The 15,803-nt window shown below is 42.2% G+C and overlaps 3 protein-coding genes across 3 annotated transcripts; 2 read left to right on the plus strand and 1 right to left on the minus strand.

Annotated features, from left to right (window-relative positions):
* The first annotated feature begins 197 nt into the window (after window positions 1–197).
* c6h1orf50 (chromosome 6 C1orf50 homolog) lies at window positions 198–3,466 on the plus strand. Its single transcript, XM_030420945.1, has 5 exons — window positions 198–404; window positions 912–1,027; window positions 1,115–1,201; window positions 1,552–1,683; window positions 2,614–3,466. Exons 1-5 carry the CDS (start codon window positions 347–349, stop codon window positions 2,797–2,799), a joined length of 579 nt encoding a protein of 192 aa, XP_030276805.1. The 5' UTR covers window positions 198–346; the 3' UTR covers window positions 2,800–3,466.
* Window positions 3,467–3,702: 236 nt separating this feature from the next.
* On the minus strand, window positions 3,703–8,064 carry ap5b1 (adaptor related protein complex 5 subunit beta 1). Its single transcript, XM_030420942.1, has 3 exons — window positions 7,746–8,064; window positions 6,509–7,303; window positions 3,703–5,787 (listed from the first exon to the last, which is right to left on the minus strand). The coding sequence occupies exons 1-3, from the start codon at window positions 7,881–7,883 to the stop codon at window positions 3,838–3,840; spliced, it is 2,883 nt and encodes a 960-aa protein (XP_030276802.1). The 5' UTR covers window positions 7,884–8,064; the 3' UTR covers window positions 3,703–3,837.
* Window positions 8,065–8,740: 676 nt separating this feature from the next.
* Window positions 8,741–14,910, plus strand: nuf2 (UF2 component of NDC80 kinetochore complex). The gene is made up of 13 exons (XM_030421596.1): window positions 8,741–8,975; window positions 10,909–10,983; window positions 11,245–11,321; window positions 11,455–11,516; window positions 11,643–11,740; window positions 11,960–12,033; window positions 12,335–12,428; window positions 12,512–12,574; window positions 12,737–12,874; window positions 12,980–13,120; window positions 13,900–14,075; window positions 14,217–14,352; window positions 14,437–14,910. Exons 1-13 carry the CDS (start codon window positions 8,853–8,855, stop codon window positions 14,542–14,544), a joined length of 1,365 nt encoding a protein of 454 aa, XP_030277456.1. The 5' UTR covers window positions 8,741–8,852; the 3' UTR covers window positions 14,545–14,910.
* Window positions 14,911–15,803: the final 893 nt, after the last annotated feature.

Here is a 15,803-nt window from a genome sequence, read left to right on the forward strand (position 1 = left end):
GCTGATTTTGAAGTGCCTGGAGACAAATATAGTTATACATGAGCATAATATAAAATACACAACCAACACGTTGATATTAATTACAATGTGAAGCACATCACGAATTTATCCTGACAAATCAATAACCTCCAACGAGGCATTTTAAAATATGTTTGTTATTTATACAGGCTGAAATTAGGACTGCCATCTAAGAGAACATGGGGCGGGGATTTAGGACCCCGACAAGCCTCCAGTAGTTTTGCCCAGATATCAGCTGGTTATAAAAGCACCAGGTGGAAAGAGACAGTGTATTTGACAACAGTCGAGAAAAGCAGTTTGTTGTAATAGGAGAAAGAATAAAGACAACATGGACAGGACGGTCAGGACGGTCAGCCTTCCCACTCAGCCCGACAAAACCACCACAGGTAGAAGAAACTCAATGCTCATGTCCAAGCTTTCAACCGTCATGTGCACTCGCCGAACTGTTGAAGTTATCATACAGAGCACACGGACAATGTTTATTTGGATATAGTGGTCTTAAAGAGCTACACGTAGCCCGGCGCACGATACACCGGTGTGTTAGCAAGTGGCGCCTTGAATGTTCGAGCAGCTGTCAAGTCCACTACACTTCCACACATGGGCACGGGCCTTACTGCACTGTATGAGGATTTAATTCATAGTTTTTTGTTGTATTCTGCTGAAGCTCAAGGAGGCGAGATTGAAAAGTGTTTAAAGGTTTAAATTAATCTATTAGTATCGTGTTATTAAGTAAGTAATACATACAGTACTGGTGTGACATGTGGTAGTCAAATCAGTTGCAACAGTTTCAGCAATGGATTTGATACAGTAGTCGAGGTATTTAAGTATTCAGCTCTCTTCATTCGCCTCACATAGATTAAGTAATGGTGATGTAATTCTACCTGTTTGTGCAGTAAACCTGGTGGAGAGCAGCAGCGCCCCCAGCGGGCTGGAACTGGTCAGTTCCTATCAGACCCACAGAGTGGGAGACCCCATGGACCTGGTGGCCCTGGCATCACAAGTCCAGAAGGTGTGGACCGAGATATGTTTTTAAATGTTATGTTCAGACTGTCAAAGTATATACAAAGCACTGTAAATAACTGGACTTTGTCTTTAGGGGGATGATTTCATTAAAGCCAATGCTGGCAACAAACTGACAGTCATTGCTGACCAGATCAGATACCTGCAGGAGCAGGCCAGAAAGGTAAGAATATCAGCAAACACACCAGCACACACACAGAACGGGCTGTTCTCATGGATATGCTGCTGATACACAAATGCTGCAGTTATTCTTTGGACTGCTGTTTTTTTTTTTTATAAATGATAATTCCTGGTTCAATATATGTGATCCATTGAACAAGACAAAGCATCAAAATCTCACTGGGTAATGTTCTGATTAGACTCTTTTTGCAACCTATTACTTAATAATAACCTATCTGGAAATGGGACGGTAAGAAAACCTCATGTTATTTATGTGCGTATGCAACATGTCGAACGGGATGACCAGCCATGTCTACCAGTCCAGTGAACAGATTGTTCTGCTGTTCTTTCTAGGTTTTAGAAGAGGCTAAAAGAGATGCTGACCTCCACCACGCTGCCTGCAACATTGTGAAAAAACCCGGCAACATGTATTACCTCTATGAGCGGCCATCTGGACAGAAATACTTCTCCATCATCTCTCCTCAGGTGAGCATGTCACGATACATACTGGTCAGACTGCTGAGCTGCCTTTAATGTTCCGTAAGCCTGTGAGTACAAGCACTGTTACTTAACATCCCCTCAGGGAGAGTTCTGTGAGGATGTTAATATGTGAATGCCTAACTAGATACCTGCAGGCATTTTGCTCCAACTATGTTGACAGTTGGGGGCGTTTGGTGGTCAGAGTTCATTTGACGCAGGAGAGCCGATAGTGAGTCGATGGCCGTAACAAAGGCAGTTCAGGTTGGATTCAGCTGGTTGCTGTTAGCTCGCTAGGTACTGACAGGGACTGTGGTGGTGGTGTAATTATGTAATGTGAGGGGATTTTGACTTTGATTTCTATTAAACTGTCAGGGAATGGAAGGATTGTCACTTGTATTCTGGTGTACCGGAAAATAATTTATTGTTTCACAGATTTCGTGCAATAAAATGACTTTTACTTGTTTTTACACACAGAATTCAGGCTCTTCCATTACACACATATAAATGTATTCTTACTAAGGCTGCACACGTTTACCAATTCTTTAATTGAAAGTCAGCTGCCTTTTTATAACTGATTACCAGTTAGTCATTAATAATATTTGAGATATGTTGGACATTTTTCAAAATAAAATAAACAGTTTTAATCTCTGATTTGATCAGTTGTAAGAACATACTTTGTGTCCATCTTTGTTAGTTGATAATTTTTAATTCCCATTTACCTTACTGATAATTGATCATGATCATTGATCATTGATCATTAATATCCTTAATACTGACAAATAGACAAATTTAACACTTTTTAAACTACTTGCTGTAAAAAGTCTGACACATTTCAGCCTTTGAACAAAAGCTCCAAAATGTTTTAGGCAGGGAGCTGTGTGTTGGTAAACTTATATTGAAACGATTTTTCGACTTTCTTTGTCTTCTCCTTTGAAGGAATGGGGTTCAAGTTGCCCTCACTCTTTCGTCGGTGCATTCAAACTTCAACACGACATGTCCTGGACCCCCATCGACGACGTGGAGAAGAGGGACTCGGAGATCGCCATCATGGATAAACTACTGAGCCAGAAGACTGCCATACCTCCATACGCAGGACCCAACTTCAGGGGCCTCTCTGATTAGAGGACTGCTGAACTGGACTGAATAAAGGACTGGAATTTTTTTAAAGGATGCTGGCTATAGTCTTAATGAACATCTATTTGAACCGACAAATCCATACATGGATCGGTATTGCTGATATCCAAACAGCCATCACACAGTGTCTTGGTGACTTTTACTGAGTGAATACTCGTAATGCGTTACGACAACTTTTAGTTTGTATACACATTGTTCTGATATTGGATGTACACACTCAACCTTAACACTCTTCGCTAAACTAGTAAAATATAGAATGTGGTTTATCTGGTTAGCCTGCGCAGGGAATTTCTTCTGAATAAAATTAGAAAATGATGATTAGTCGGTTGTCTTGCCAACATTCATCACAAGAATGAAATTCAAAAGGTGCCCTGTGGAGTTCTGTAAACAAAAAAAACATGTTGTTTATAATCAGTAAGTCCCACTTAAATCCATGGTGCAAAACCTTTATTTATTTATTTTAATTGCTCATTGTTAATATCCATGTTTGCTGCTGGCAGTTGTTTTTGTCACTTCACTGCCTTTGTTGGTTGTGACCCACTAACAACTTCAGAATAGCATGAAACCACAGCAGGGTGTGAATTGTGTCTATGATCAAAAAACAAAGTCAAAAACATTGATCCAAAATAAATGCAGTGATCCACTGCGCTACTGACAGGGTTCTGTTAATGTACATGGGGTCTCACTCTGGTATTATAATGTCTTATTTGTATACAGCAGGGAAATACAACTGATCAATGATATCAGTGACATCATGAGCAACTCAAAGAAATGTATGTATTTTGTCGTTCATTTATAGACTGTAACCAACAAGATGTGAACAGATGTATATGGTGAATAAATGACAAAATATGTAATTTCATGCATTTGTGCAATATTAGGTCAAAACAATTAAAATGCAATAAGTTTATTTTAAATCAACCATCTTAAGCAATTTAATTTCAAGTACAACTTCAAAAATTCAGAGGATCTCGTTTTAAAAAATCAGCTTTTTCATTTGAATTAAAAACGAGGCAGTAAAAGGCGTCACAGATGGCCGAGAGCGGCGTCCTGGCAGGATGTGATTGTCAGTAGATAAGAATTAATGTGAGGCAGAAGCTGCCAGTTATCTGTGGCGATGTTAAAGTGCACGGCGTCTTCCTCTGACCTGATCTTCAGCAGCATGTGAGACTGTGGTGGGAGGAAGACGAGCACTTTGAACTCGTCGTCGTCTTCAGACAGGTCTGATACAAGGTAGGGGAGGAAGTGTTTCTCCACCAAGGTTATCAGAGCTGCCTCCTTCAGCTGGCAGCAGAACAGGCTGGTGGCACAGTCTGTCAAGTCCTTCTCTCTGCTGTCAGAGCTCATCTCATCCCATAAACCCTCAAACAAGCTCAGTCTGCCACCCCGTCCCCATGTAGGCGGAGTAGGCGGAGGCATGAAGACCTGCTGGAAAGCAATGTGTATGTCCGGCAGGACGGTGTGCCAGGAGAGCCCATCATGGGTGGTGAAGATGGCGCTGGCGTGGAGTGTGGTGGGGTGGGGCCTCCTGGGCTTCAGCGTCAGCTTCACCTTGGGACATGGCCTGTCTCTGAACAGACACGGGACGCTGATGTCGCTCAGGTCGTCATAGTGGTCGTCTGTGAGGCTGAAGTGGAGGCAGATGCTGAAAAGCTGATCAAAGCGGGAGTCCACAGCCTCAACGTGAGTCAGTTGGTGGTTTAATGTGATTTCGGAGGCGAAGCGAGGGTCGTGGAACTGAGTTCTGTAGGCTTCCAGTGCTACGTTCGCCTCTCCTGGGCTGTTCTCCGTCTCATTCTGGTTAAGGTCACTTTCTCTATCACTTTGTGTTCTTTCTCGTGGTTCAGACTGGGCCTTCATCAGCCTGAATATTGCTTTCTCTGTCTGGTGAATTGTTAGCGCGCTTGTGAGCCCCTCACCCTCAGCCATGATGGAAGACAGTGTTCGCCTCTTGACCTGCCGCCCTCCCTCAGTCAAATCCTGCGCCAACATGCTGGCCAGCTTCTCCCGGGACAGCGTGGTCAGGAGAGAATAGTAGAGGCGGGCATGGTCCATGATGTCCGTGTCTCCGTAGCGGCAAGTGAGGTGCTGCAGGATGTCAGCCAGAGGAATGAGCAGCGAGTCCAGGCTGGGGTGGACGAGGAGGCGGCGGCAAACCCCCAGCAGGCTGTTCCCGAGACGCCAGTCGCCACTCACGCACAGCGATGAGGAGGACGGAGTGATGACGCTGGACAGGAAGCTGAGGGTAGTGTGCTGGGGGATTTCTCCTTCCTCCGCCACTCGAGCCAGCATCTTGAGGTGCCTGCTGAGGTCTTGTAAGGTGAGCTGGGCGAGCGGGGCCTCGGTGATGACTCCCTGGAGGGCCTTCAGGAGCCCCACAGCCCAGCTGGACTCGGTGAGTTTGTCCTGGGTCTGGTCGGCCAGATTGATGAGGTGTGGAGCCAGGTAGGTGTGGTGGAGGTACAGCTGACACAGCTTCTCTGTCAGGCTGTTGGAGTAGCGCTCCACGTGACAGAAGTAGGAAAGAAAGAGGAGGACAGCTCTAAAGAATGTAACGACAATTTCCCTGCTGCCTCCGTTTTCCACAATATGCAGCAGCGAGGTGAGGTGTTCGTAGAGGTAGGCCAGGCCCCTGCCCTCCTCCCCGTCCTCCCCCTCCTCCAGGTAGACCAGAGACAGCAGGTTGAGACGGGCCAGCATGGTGGCGCTGTCGTTGAACACAGTGGGCACTAGGGCCAAGGCTAGCTGTGGAGTCAGCAGCACGGGGAGGGTCTCGTCACCATCGCTGCAGCCGATTGGCCGGTTCTCAGGAAAGTGTAGGATACAGTCCATGTAGAAAAGCTTCTCTGGTGTACTCAGCAGGGGGTGCTGGGAGAGCACCACCAGCCGCTTAAGGATGAAAGCTTCGTCTTCGGCGCTGAACAGGCTATCTGTGAACGCACACTTCATCAGCAGGGTGGTGTGGAGGAGGCCGACCTGGAAGAGGTCAACAAAGACTTACTGAGTCATCAAGTCTACTCACCTCAGAACTGTACAGGTTGAAGGAAAGGCTCACATAAACATTGCAATTCAGTCATCATCTCCCCACATGTACATTGGCAAACTGATTTCATTCTTAAGAAGGAGTTTTACTGTAGCCAGTAGTGATTAGTAGCTTGCAAAGCTTTACTTTCAAAGTACCTTCCCAAAACTGTATATCTATAAATACAGAATTTATAATCCTTTGAAATGTCTTTACATTACATAACATACGTAATCAAAGATGGAATGATGAGTGAATGGTCAGTGATATTCAGGTCACCCGTCAGTGGTTTTGATGTTCTGGCTGATCAGTGTTACGTTACTGCTCATGATTTCATCTTACTGATAGAACAGTCCTCCCTGCTACAGGCTTTAGCTGTGTCAAAAAAGTTGTACTGCTAATGCAAAACACAATAATTCCCACAGGCTCTGCTTCACATCACAAGCATCCATCTGGTGAACCACATGTTGGCTTTAATTGTAAAGCAGCTTGCCAAGGTTACTGCCACCTGCTGTTTATCATTTAATATGTGTACAAAAACAAAGACAAGAGTGATTTTCTGCACTCTGCGTCAGGATATCACTTATCACATATTGCATGAGTTTTCAGACTTAATTTGTTGATGTCACCTTGGGCCCTGGGAAATTCTCATGAGCGTTTTGCAGCATGTTTTACCTCGCTCGTCCCCAGCAGACGCAGCAGCTGAGCTCTGAATATAGCAGGAGGAACACCAGGCACCATCGCAACCAACTCTGTCAGTCTGTTCAGCAGTGCAGCCTGACACAGAGGAGTGAGGAGGTAGGACTCCTCCAGCAGGGAGGACAGGACTGAACGCAGCTCCTTGCAGTCAGGCCCAGTCTGGAGGGTAGGCACCGTCCCCATGGGTCCCAGGATGACAGAGGACAGAATGGCTGAGTCTTTGTTATTCATCAGTCCTGAGTCCTGCTCTGCTTCCCATGCAACAGAAGTATTCCCTCCTAGAATAGCCTTAAGATGCTCAGGACCAGCTCCAGTTTCCTGTGTGAGCTGATACACAGCATTTCTTAACACCAGAGTCTGAAGTCCTGCATAGGACTGGTGGAGCCGGGAGGATTCTCGCTGCCGGAGTCCACCTAAGAGCTCCAGGCGCTGGGAGAGAAGGCCTGGAGAACAGGCCTCCAGCTCCTGCAGGCAGTCACAAGCTGTGGCCCGCAAAGAGCGATGGGCAGCATCACCGTGGAGGTCACTGGTGTCCTGGGCGATCTGAAGGAGCAGGTCCAAGAAGTCTTGAGATGCTCGGGATCGACTGCTCACGCAGGAAGTGCAGACCAGCACGGAGGTGAGGGCCAAGAGGAGGTGACAACAAAACTGGACAGTCTTTGGAGGACACTGGGCGAACACTGACATGAGCTCCAGGGCTGTCTCCTCGCCCACTGAATCTGAGGGACACAGCACAGTCGGATGCTCACATAGTGGGGACAGCAGGAGGACCTGAGGTGGAGGAAAGGTGAGGAACATGAACCATCTGTTTTCACAGCACACAGACCTCACACACTAGTTAGGATTACATTAAACACACAACTGGTAAATGAAAAATGCCAAAGATAATATATCACGTAGGCTACTTATTACAAATCATTACACACTTGGAGAAAGAAACAGTAATAAAAACAGCCTCTTTGTTGAACGATGTGTGCTTTCTGTCAATGAATGACTTCAATTATTTTAGATAACAGTCCCTCTCAATTTCCCAAAGTCCAAGTTGACATTTAGGAAAAACTAAGTCACAGTAGTTAGGAAGAGTCAGCGTTTCACTAAACGGAAGACCAGGAACAGTATTTCGTACCGGGTGAATTAGCAGTGGAGCAGGCATTTGAACGCATTTAAAGGGACCGGGGATTCATTTATTGTACATTTCACCATACATGCTTACCTTCACACTGTAGCTGGCTCTGTCATCTCGGAGCTCTCGCAGCAGCTCAGCCAGGAAAGCCTCAGCTGTCGTCCCGGAGAGGAAGCGGGACGGACTGCGGGAGAAGGCAGAGATCCTCTCGGCCCAGTTCACCGCCATTATTATCCCCTTAAATCTCACAGCTAACCGTCAAGCTCAGTAACTCCGTCCACAGTCATTTTGTTCTACTGTCATCGACACAAGTTCTCCTAAAAGACACCCAGGACCCACCCATGGACCTGTAGGATCCACCAGGGGCAGGGCACGAGTTCCGCGTTATGTCACGTGCACATTTACCACGCGCAGTGTTACGTCAGCGCCCCCTGCTGCTGCGGGGTCCGGCCCAGGTCCTACTGTATGTTGGTGTATGTACAATTTGATATACTTGTACTCTTGTTATGTATTCGTACATAAATATCGTTAAGCAAGGCCACACAGAAACATATAAACTGAATCCAAACAAACAGGCAGCACGAGGTTAAAAAACTGTACACATTTTAACAGAAGAAGGAGGAAGGAATGGATAGACCGTATTTAATAACAGTGCACACAGTAGGAATGGGGGCGTACACCATAGCCCTACAGTGGGTGGAGGAAGTAACACCAGACAGATACTAGTTGTGTTTAGTAGGGTGAGGGATATAATGGATGAAACTTTTGGCAAAGGAGAACCTAAGGCAATACTGAAAAAAACAAATTAAGAAGAAATGGAAATTAGATGGGACAGGGATAGCAGAAGGTAACATTACAGCATACATAAAACGTACAGGTAGTGTATATTTATGGGATATTTAACATAATTGAGGGATTTTTTTTTTATTTAACTTTCTATTTAATCTGATGTCAAGCACTGCCATATATCGCCATGCTAAGTACTCCGGTACAGTAGGTGGCGGTATGCACCGTAAAGGTCATAGTTGCAAACCACCATCCAACCAGAAGAAGAACAAAGATGAACTGACCAATCAAACGCTCCGTCGAGAAATCAACAAGGAAGTCTTTTTAAGGCGCCAATTTTGTATCGCCGTGGAAGCAGAACCATTTTCCTCTGTGTTTTGTCTGTTTTTAATCGCCTTCAACATTACAACAATGTCTGAAAACACGTTCCCTCTTCATAGTGCGGATGCGATAGTGAACTTTTACCGGACAGAAGTTCTCACTGGCCAAGAGGCAAAACACTTCACCAAGAGCGATCTGACTCCTGCTCCAAAGGTAACGTCCGTTCAGGGTTACTAACGTATGCGGACAGAAACCGAATATTTCAACTTGACGACATAATGAGGAGGTGTAAATGGTTTGCGAAAAAAGTTGCAAAAGAACACGATGGACTTTGATAATGAATTTATAAGAAATGGTGCCAGACTATGGCGTTAATTTCTATTTTTTAACAAAGGGGAGACGTCAGTCCAACGACATATGCGATGAGGATGAAGTCGCATTGTTTATCCGTATCAGAAGAGCAAATATCATGTAAAGCTGTAGGATTTGACACCTAAAACGACTGAATAGGACCAGCTAACCATATAGCTTAACACTGTTACAGATGTTTACAGTATGTCAATATGCAGGACCCATAACATGTAGCCAAATAATAACACAAACATTTGGTTCATCAAACAACTGAACTTTATGTAATGGGTCGCTTGTCTTTTCTCTGCACACGAGTCATACCTTACATTTCATATCACACCAGCTCGACTGTTACAGATATTCCACATTTTAAAGATACAGAACTGTCTTTCTGTTCTACTATTTTTATAGTTATTTCATTTATTACATTTCTTTTATTTCACCTACTTTATCTATTTCATCTCTTTTATCTCACCTACTTTACCAATTTTGTATCTTTACCTCGCAGTTGTATTCTTGCTTTGTCTGTCAGAGCACTTTGTAAACCATGTTTTTAATTAATATCTAATAATATAAATTTATAATAATAAATTTTTTTTTTTTTTTAAATAAATAAATAAATAAAATAAATAACAAAATAAATAAAAAATAATAATAAATGTATAATAATAATAATAAATAATATTTAATTAATATATTCATGTTTCTGCCTTTTCAACTCCTTCAAGAATACAACTTCATGTTCAGCTAGAGAAACTGTTCAGCTATCAAAATGTTCAACTTTGTTAGCCCATTAAACCTATTGCTTTCAAGCCTTTCTGCCTCACCAGCTATTGGAAAATTCTGCTTTTTCTGCAAAATCCCGACCATTCAGCCTATAGTTTTATGCATTTCCGGCAGTACGTTCAGCAGATTTCGCTTCAGTCTTCAGCATTCACACTGTATTTTCGTAGGAAATGCAAATGTTTCTAGTTATTATTATTATTATATTATTATATTATAAAGACACACAGTTCTTTAAAACATAGTAACAACCAAAAAGTTAACTCAGCATTAATGTTGACAGTTCAGTGCTTTTGTAGTACAAATTAATCTTTAATATTACATTTGTTAAGAACTGTGCAACAAAGGAGCCAAAATAGAAGACAAACAATCACTTTAAGAACGAGAAGTGTTGTGTGTCTCATCTTCAAGCCTTACTGAACTCCAGTTCCTTTGTAGTCTCCCACAGACTTAAGTACCCTTCCAGCCCAAGAGAGAAAGCTCTGACTGTCTGCTGACTAACCTACAACAGTGTTCACTTCAACTGAATTAAACAGAAACAAGCAAAATCAGTCCCAAAAACACAAGTAACATATATCCATTGTAGTTACAGTGTAGTTTAACAGGGTGTTTTTTGTCTTGATCTGGCACATTTTTCACGGGCCCAACCCACATACTCAGCTCTGCTGCTCATCCCACAAATACATGTTCCTCACAAATGTGGCACCATTTAAAAGGGAAATAAACAGGCTTTCCAAAGGTATAAGATTTATTGCCAAGAAGCATTGTTACAGCAAAGTATTAATCTACCAAACACAAATGTCCTTGCTTATGATGACAATGTTTCAGTTTATATCTTTTGGGATTTGTATACAGTTGTATAGGAGACTTGCCAGCCAGACTTGGATGAGGAAGAGAACTCAAACAGACTAGATTAAAAGTCAGTTATACTGTGTGAGTTTCAACCATCAGTCCTCAATAGTCAGTAATAATAATAATCAGTAACAAAGTGCTCTTTCATTCTCTCTTTCAGCCGGAGGCGGTTCAAACATTGTACATGAGAGTGTTGCATCTCCTGTATCGTTTCAGACCCGAGTGTCACTCCATGGTAAGTACTGTGTTTGACAGGAAACATGAAGCTGTTTGCATCCAAACCAGTGTACCAGTTCATGAGGTCAATATTGATTTCATTATAGACTTAGTTTACAGTGAGCGGTCTCTTGTGTTCCTTTTTGTATAATTGTCACTGTCAACACCTAATGTTTATGTAGGTAAAGATGTGGTTCTTTATGTAACCCGTACTGTAGTGTCCATAGCCTGTATTTGTTTGAATACTTCCTTTACTTAAAAATCATTTGTTTTCCCACAGGTTCCTCTTATGGAGAACATTCAGTATCCAGAATATCATGAGGGGGCCACCGCAATTATGAGCGTCTACATCCGCATGTGAGTTCTCCTAGATGTATAGACATACCAATCACAAAACAATGAAAGTTAAAATTATTTTTAAAAAATGAATTGTAAGATGTGTATCTACAGTGCATCTGTTTTTATCAGTAGTGTTTTTGATCTCTTTCAGGCAACAGTTTCTGCCGATGTGCTTGGTGTATGATTTTTCACTGAATGACCTTCTATCGCCAAGTAATTTTTTTTTTATCTGGCTTTTTTTTTTGTTATTTTTTTTCATCAAACTATATCACTTATTTGCACATCTGATGACCTAGATGTCAGATGACCCTGGATACTTTTCTTGTTCTTCCTCTCCAGAAAAACAGCGGACTCTGACTATCCTCAGTGCCATCATGAACTTTCTTCACTTCAGGAAGCAGAGGATGGAGATAGCCCTGGAGAAACAGGCCAAATTTGTATGTTATGTTGGTCCAGTCAAGTGTGGTGTGGAAAATGGATGTGTCTTCTAAAAATGACATAATCCCTATATAATCTATTTGTGTCTATCAGTGACTCAGTGTCCAGTGGAACACTGCTGCTGGAAGTTTATCTTAAATCTTAAAAGAAAAACAAAGACAGACAGTATTGGCCAACTTCTTTCTCAATAAGGTTTTCTATTCACTCTCTCTTGTCAGAGGTCAGATATGGACAGACTGCAGGCTTACAAAAAAGGCATTTTAGAAGCAGAAAAGAAGATTGAGATTTTGACGTAAGTATTCATTTTTCAAGCTTCTTTAATGTCATGTTCAGCTGCTTTCTGGCTATTTGAGTTAATTTTAAACATAATATTTCAGCTATTTTCCGCTGTTAGTTGGACCAAACAAGCAAATTTAAATCTTTTACTATTTTTTTGACATTTTATACACTGAACGATGAGTCTCATTGTTGAATGCATAATGCCTACATTATCTAAATGCAAAATGAGTGGCATCACTGGAGGCACTGGAGTTGTGTGTCCCCCACTGTAACTTAAAAACAAGAATAGTTTGATGTTTGCTGTTGGTGTTCAGGACCATCCCACCAGAGCAGCAGGCTGAAGCTGACGAGTTGGCAGCCGCTCTCGCTGAGCTGCAGACCAACACCATGCATGAATGCCAGGAAGTGGTAGGTGCTGATGAAGCAGCCGGAGCACTAAAACTTGATGTTATGTGTGCTGTCAAGTGAATTAAAAGTATCTCCTTTTTCAGAATGCGAAAAATGACATCATAGCAGAACTGAAAACCAACAATGCAGAGAAGAATCAGAAACTGGTATGTGACTGGTGGAAATATTATCATGTCTATGCCCCATGTTGTGTGGTACTTAGGTGTACTGACCCAAACGCCCACAGAAAGATCAATCCACATGACAAACACTTAGACCGGAGGCCTTTTGCTGAAAAGATCTTTATGCTGTTTGGATGTGTGTTTCAGACCCAGCTGAAGGTGGATGTCAGCAACCTGAAGGAAGACATCAGCAAACTCAAGTCTCAGATTGTGGAGTCTCCAGAGGAGCTCAAGAGTCAGATGGAGAAGATGAGGGAGAATGTCAAGAATATAAAGACCTCCATCGTGAGTAGAAAAGCAGAGTGATCTCCCAAAGCTGCTGTTTGAAGACGGATATATGCAATTGGTTCTTTTCATTTAGCTTAAAGCTTTTGATGGCTCTGATTTCAGGAAGATACGGATGAGCGTGTGGTGGAGCTGCAGAACATGGTGCAGAATATGACTCATACTGAGGCTGAGATCCAGCAGATGTCCAACCTGCTGCAGGACCTGGAGAGCAGCATGAACAACACCAAGCAGCGACAGGAGGAGGTAAGAACAGACCGTCCCTACAGTAAGCACTGTAAGTTTACATACACTTGTAAAGAACATGTATATTGCTGCAGTCTTGAGCTCCAATGATGATCCCCAGGCAAAAGGAGGTCTGCAATGGGGAGTGGTTAAAGATTCAGCCAGATCTCTACCAGAAGCTTGTGGGTGGTTATTGAAAGCACCTAACTGAGTTGAAAATGGACAAGAGAAATTTCACCAGATATTAGAATACTGTATGTACATGTAACCCAACAGGTTTGAGCACATTTTCAGAAGACTACTACTGACAGTAGTATGTGTTCCACTCATTCCATCACAGAAAAAATTACATTTACATTTATCAGATGCTTTTGTCCAAAGCCACTTCCAGTAATTAACACACACTTTCACACACTGATGGAGGTGGCTGCCATGCAAGGAGCCGACCAGCACATCAGGAGCAATTTGGGATTCAGTATCTTGCCCAGAGACACTTCGACATGCAGACCAGGGGAATCCAACTAGCGACCTTCCCATAACAAGATGCTGGCTCTACCCCTGAGCCACAGCTGCCCCTGTAGAGCTGTAGAAATCATTGGAACTTCAGACTGCCATGATCTACTGTGCGTTCTTTACAAGTGTACGTTGGACCAGGCTCCAGAATGAACAATCCCCCAGCAGTACATTCTGATAATTATGTGGTGTAAAAACACTAGAATCCTCTCTTTACCACTTGTTAGTGTGCAATTGTGCATTACTATATCATTGTTCTGTATGTGTGTCTGTGTGTCTGTGAGTAGCACCAGGAGCTAATGGCTCAGTATGAGAAGAAGCAAAAGGAGCTCAAGAACCTGTGCATTGAGGAAGGCCAGTTGAAGCGAGCTCTGGCCATGAAGCTGGACAAAGAGTCGAAACAGAACATCCGCAGGCAGAAGAAGAGAGAAATGAAGGAGCAGCATGTTCAAGAAGTGTTGGGGTACTTAATACACACAACATGATTCACTACTGCTCATTTCTACAATATCATGGGATTTACACAGAGTAGTTAAAAATCTGATTCACAGGAATAATTTCACAATCCGTTCTGCAAACTAAAAGTATTTGAACTGTTCCCCAGGCAGTGTAACCAGATCCATCAGAAGCGTGAGGAAATGGCCGAGAAAATCCAAGAGATCTCCAGTGAGACGCAGCAGCTGAAGGCCAAGATCCAGAGTCTGAGAGATGTGTGCAGCAAAGAGACTGAGAGAGCTCAGGTAGGTGCAGGACAGGGGGCCTTCACCTATTACATGTCTGACCTCACTGTACGAGACTAACATGCTCCACCTCCCTGTGTCCAGGCTCTGTACGACAACTTGTCAACTTCAATTGACGAGCTGCACAGGAGAATTGAACTGCACGTCGTGGACCTGCAACGTGACGTCACCAAAATGTCTGCAAACTTTTAAATGGATAATTTGACATGTTTATCATTCTATTACTGTGTTGTATTACTTCTCTGTTATGTGTTTACTGTTCTAACATTTTGTTGCCTTTTTAACTTTTACTATTTAAAATAAAAAATAAATAATAGTTGTATATATAAAAAAAAAAAGGTAACACTGTCATCTTTATTCTTAGTTAATACATCTGATTAGTTCAAACTGTTTAGCTCAAATGTTTCAGAATGAGCAAATACGCTGTTCAGGAATGACAACAGTAACCATATGTTGCATAAGTTTGGCCCAGAGATCATATGTTTTATTCTGTGATCATACACAACTGAACCTACTTTGCAAAACCTCCATAAAATAAAACAAGGCTATAAAAATGTAGACTGTTGTGATTTTATATGCTTAAAGCAAACGGCTGTAATTTTTCTGTGTTTTTGTTAATTATCACATATTCCATTCTCAAAGCCCATTTGTTCCTACTGATGAGAAAAAAGAAAAGAGTTTGGCCACCAGGGCTGAATTTCATTTTCATAATTTTTCTTCACTGGATTTGCTGATTAGCTGAAATTTGCCCTGAACAGCTAAGAGACCAGAACTGCAACATGCATTGTGCATTAATTGTGTTGTATTCAGTTGTTGCTGTATGTTTACAGTTGGTTTTTTTTACCAGAAAGGTCACTTTCAAAAGAATCATATCTTCAAGAGTTTTCACTTTTTGGAGCCAAACTTTATTCAGTATAGTATTAATTTATTCTGTCACATCTAGAAGTTATTTGGTTATGCCTAAAAAAATCAGTGCAACAGGTCTGGCTAAGTATAGCTTTTGAGCTTTTTGACTAGATTTTCCAAAGATTCATTTTAATTTCCTTAAATCGTTCTTATGTCAAAGCGTAAATATTCATTGAATATATTCAAAATATTCATATATGTAATCACTCCATCATTTAATATTATTTAATTATTCCATTGGGTTCAGATGGGTTAGGGTTGTGGTTAGTTCATTTGCAAGTTACAGTTTGTAATAGCTCGGTTTGTTGCATACAAACTGTTTCTGGACTAAATACTATTGTTGGTTCCTTAAATACCCATTTTATGAACTAATATCTGACACCATCAACTTTGACAGTTGACATGGAATGACCCTAATGACATTACTACTCACAGCTGAGGAAGAACAGGGGTTGAGTGTGTGTGTGTGTTTGTGTTTGTGTCCCTCCACATCCCAAGACTAAATTGCCTTTAAAGGACCATAGCAGTGGTTTTGAATTTTTTAG

The sequence above is a fragment of the Sparus aurata genome, chromosome 6 (assembly GCF_900880675.1).
Source record: "Sparus aurata chromosome 6, fSpaAur1.1, whole genome shotgun sequence".
In the NCBI taxonomy this organism is placed as follows: domain Eukaryota; kingdom Metazoa; phylum Chordata; class Actinopteri; order Spariformes; family Sparidae; genus Sparus; species Sparus aurata.

What these genes read in the sequence shown, in the direction of transcription:
- c6h1orf50 (XM_030420945.1), top strand. Translation starts at nt 347, where the DNA reads ATGGACAGGACGGTCAGGACGGTCAGCCTTCCCACTCAGCCCGACAAA. An exon ending in GCCCGACAAAACCACCACAG is followed by an intron (nt 405 to 911) that starts GTAGAAGAAACT and finishes CTGTTTGTGCAG; the next exon opens with TAAACCTGGTGGAGAGCAGC. An exon ending in TGGCATCACAAGTCCAGAAG is followed by an intron (nt 1,028 to 1,114) that starts GTGTGGACCGAG and finishes CTTTGTCTTTAG; the next exon opens with GGGGATGATTTCATTAAAGC.
- ap5b1 (XM_030420942.1), bottom strand. Translation starts at nt 7,883, where the DNA reads ATGGCGGTGAACTGGGCCGAGAGGATCTCTGCCTTCTCCCGCAGTCCG. An exon ending in GAGCCAGCTACAGTGTGAAG is followed by an intron (nt 7,304 to 7,745) that starts GTAAGCATGTAT and finishes CCTCCACCTCAG; the next exon opens with GTCCTCCTGCTGTCCCCACT. An exon ending in GTCTGCTGGGGACGAGCGAG is followed by an intron (nt 5,788 to 6,508) that starts GTAAAACATGCT and finishes GACCTCTTCCAG; the next exon opens with GTCGGCCTCCTCCACACCAC.
- nuf2 (XM_030421596.1), top strand. Translation starts at nt 8,853, where the DNA reads ATGTCTGAAAACACGTTCCCTCTTCATAGTGCGGATGCGATAGTGAAC. An exon ending in GACCCGAGTGTCACTCCATG is followed by an intron (nt 10,984 to 11,244) that starts GTAAGTACTGTG and finishes GTTTTCCCACAG; the next exon opens with GTTCCTCTTATGGAGAACAT. An exon ending in AGAATATAAAGACCTCCATC is followed by an intron (nt 12,875 to 12,979) that starts GTGAGTAGAAAA and finishes CTCTGATTTCAG; the next exon opens with GAAGATACGGATGAGCGTGT.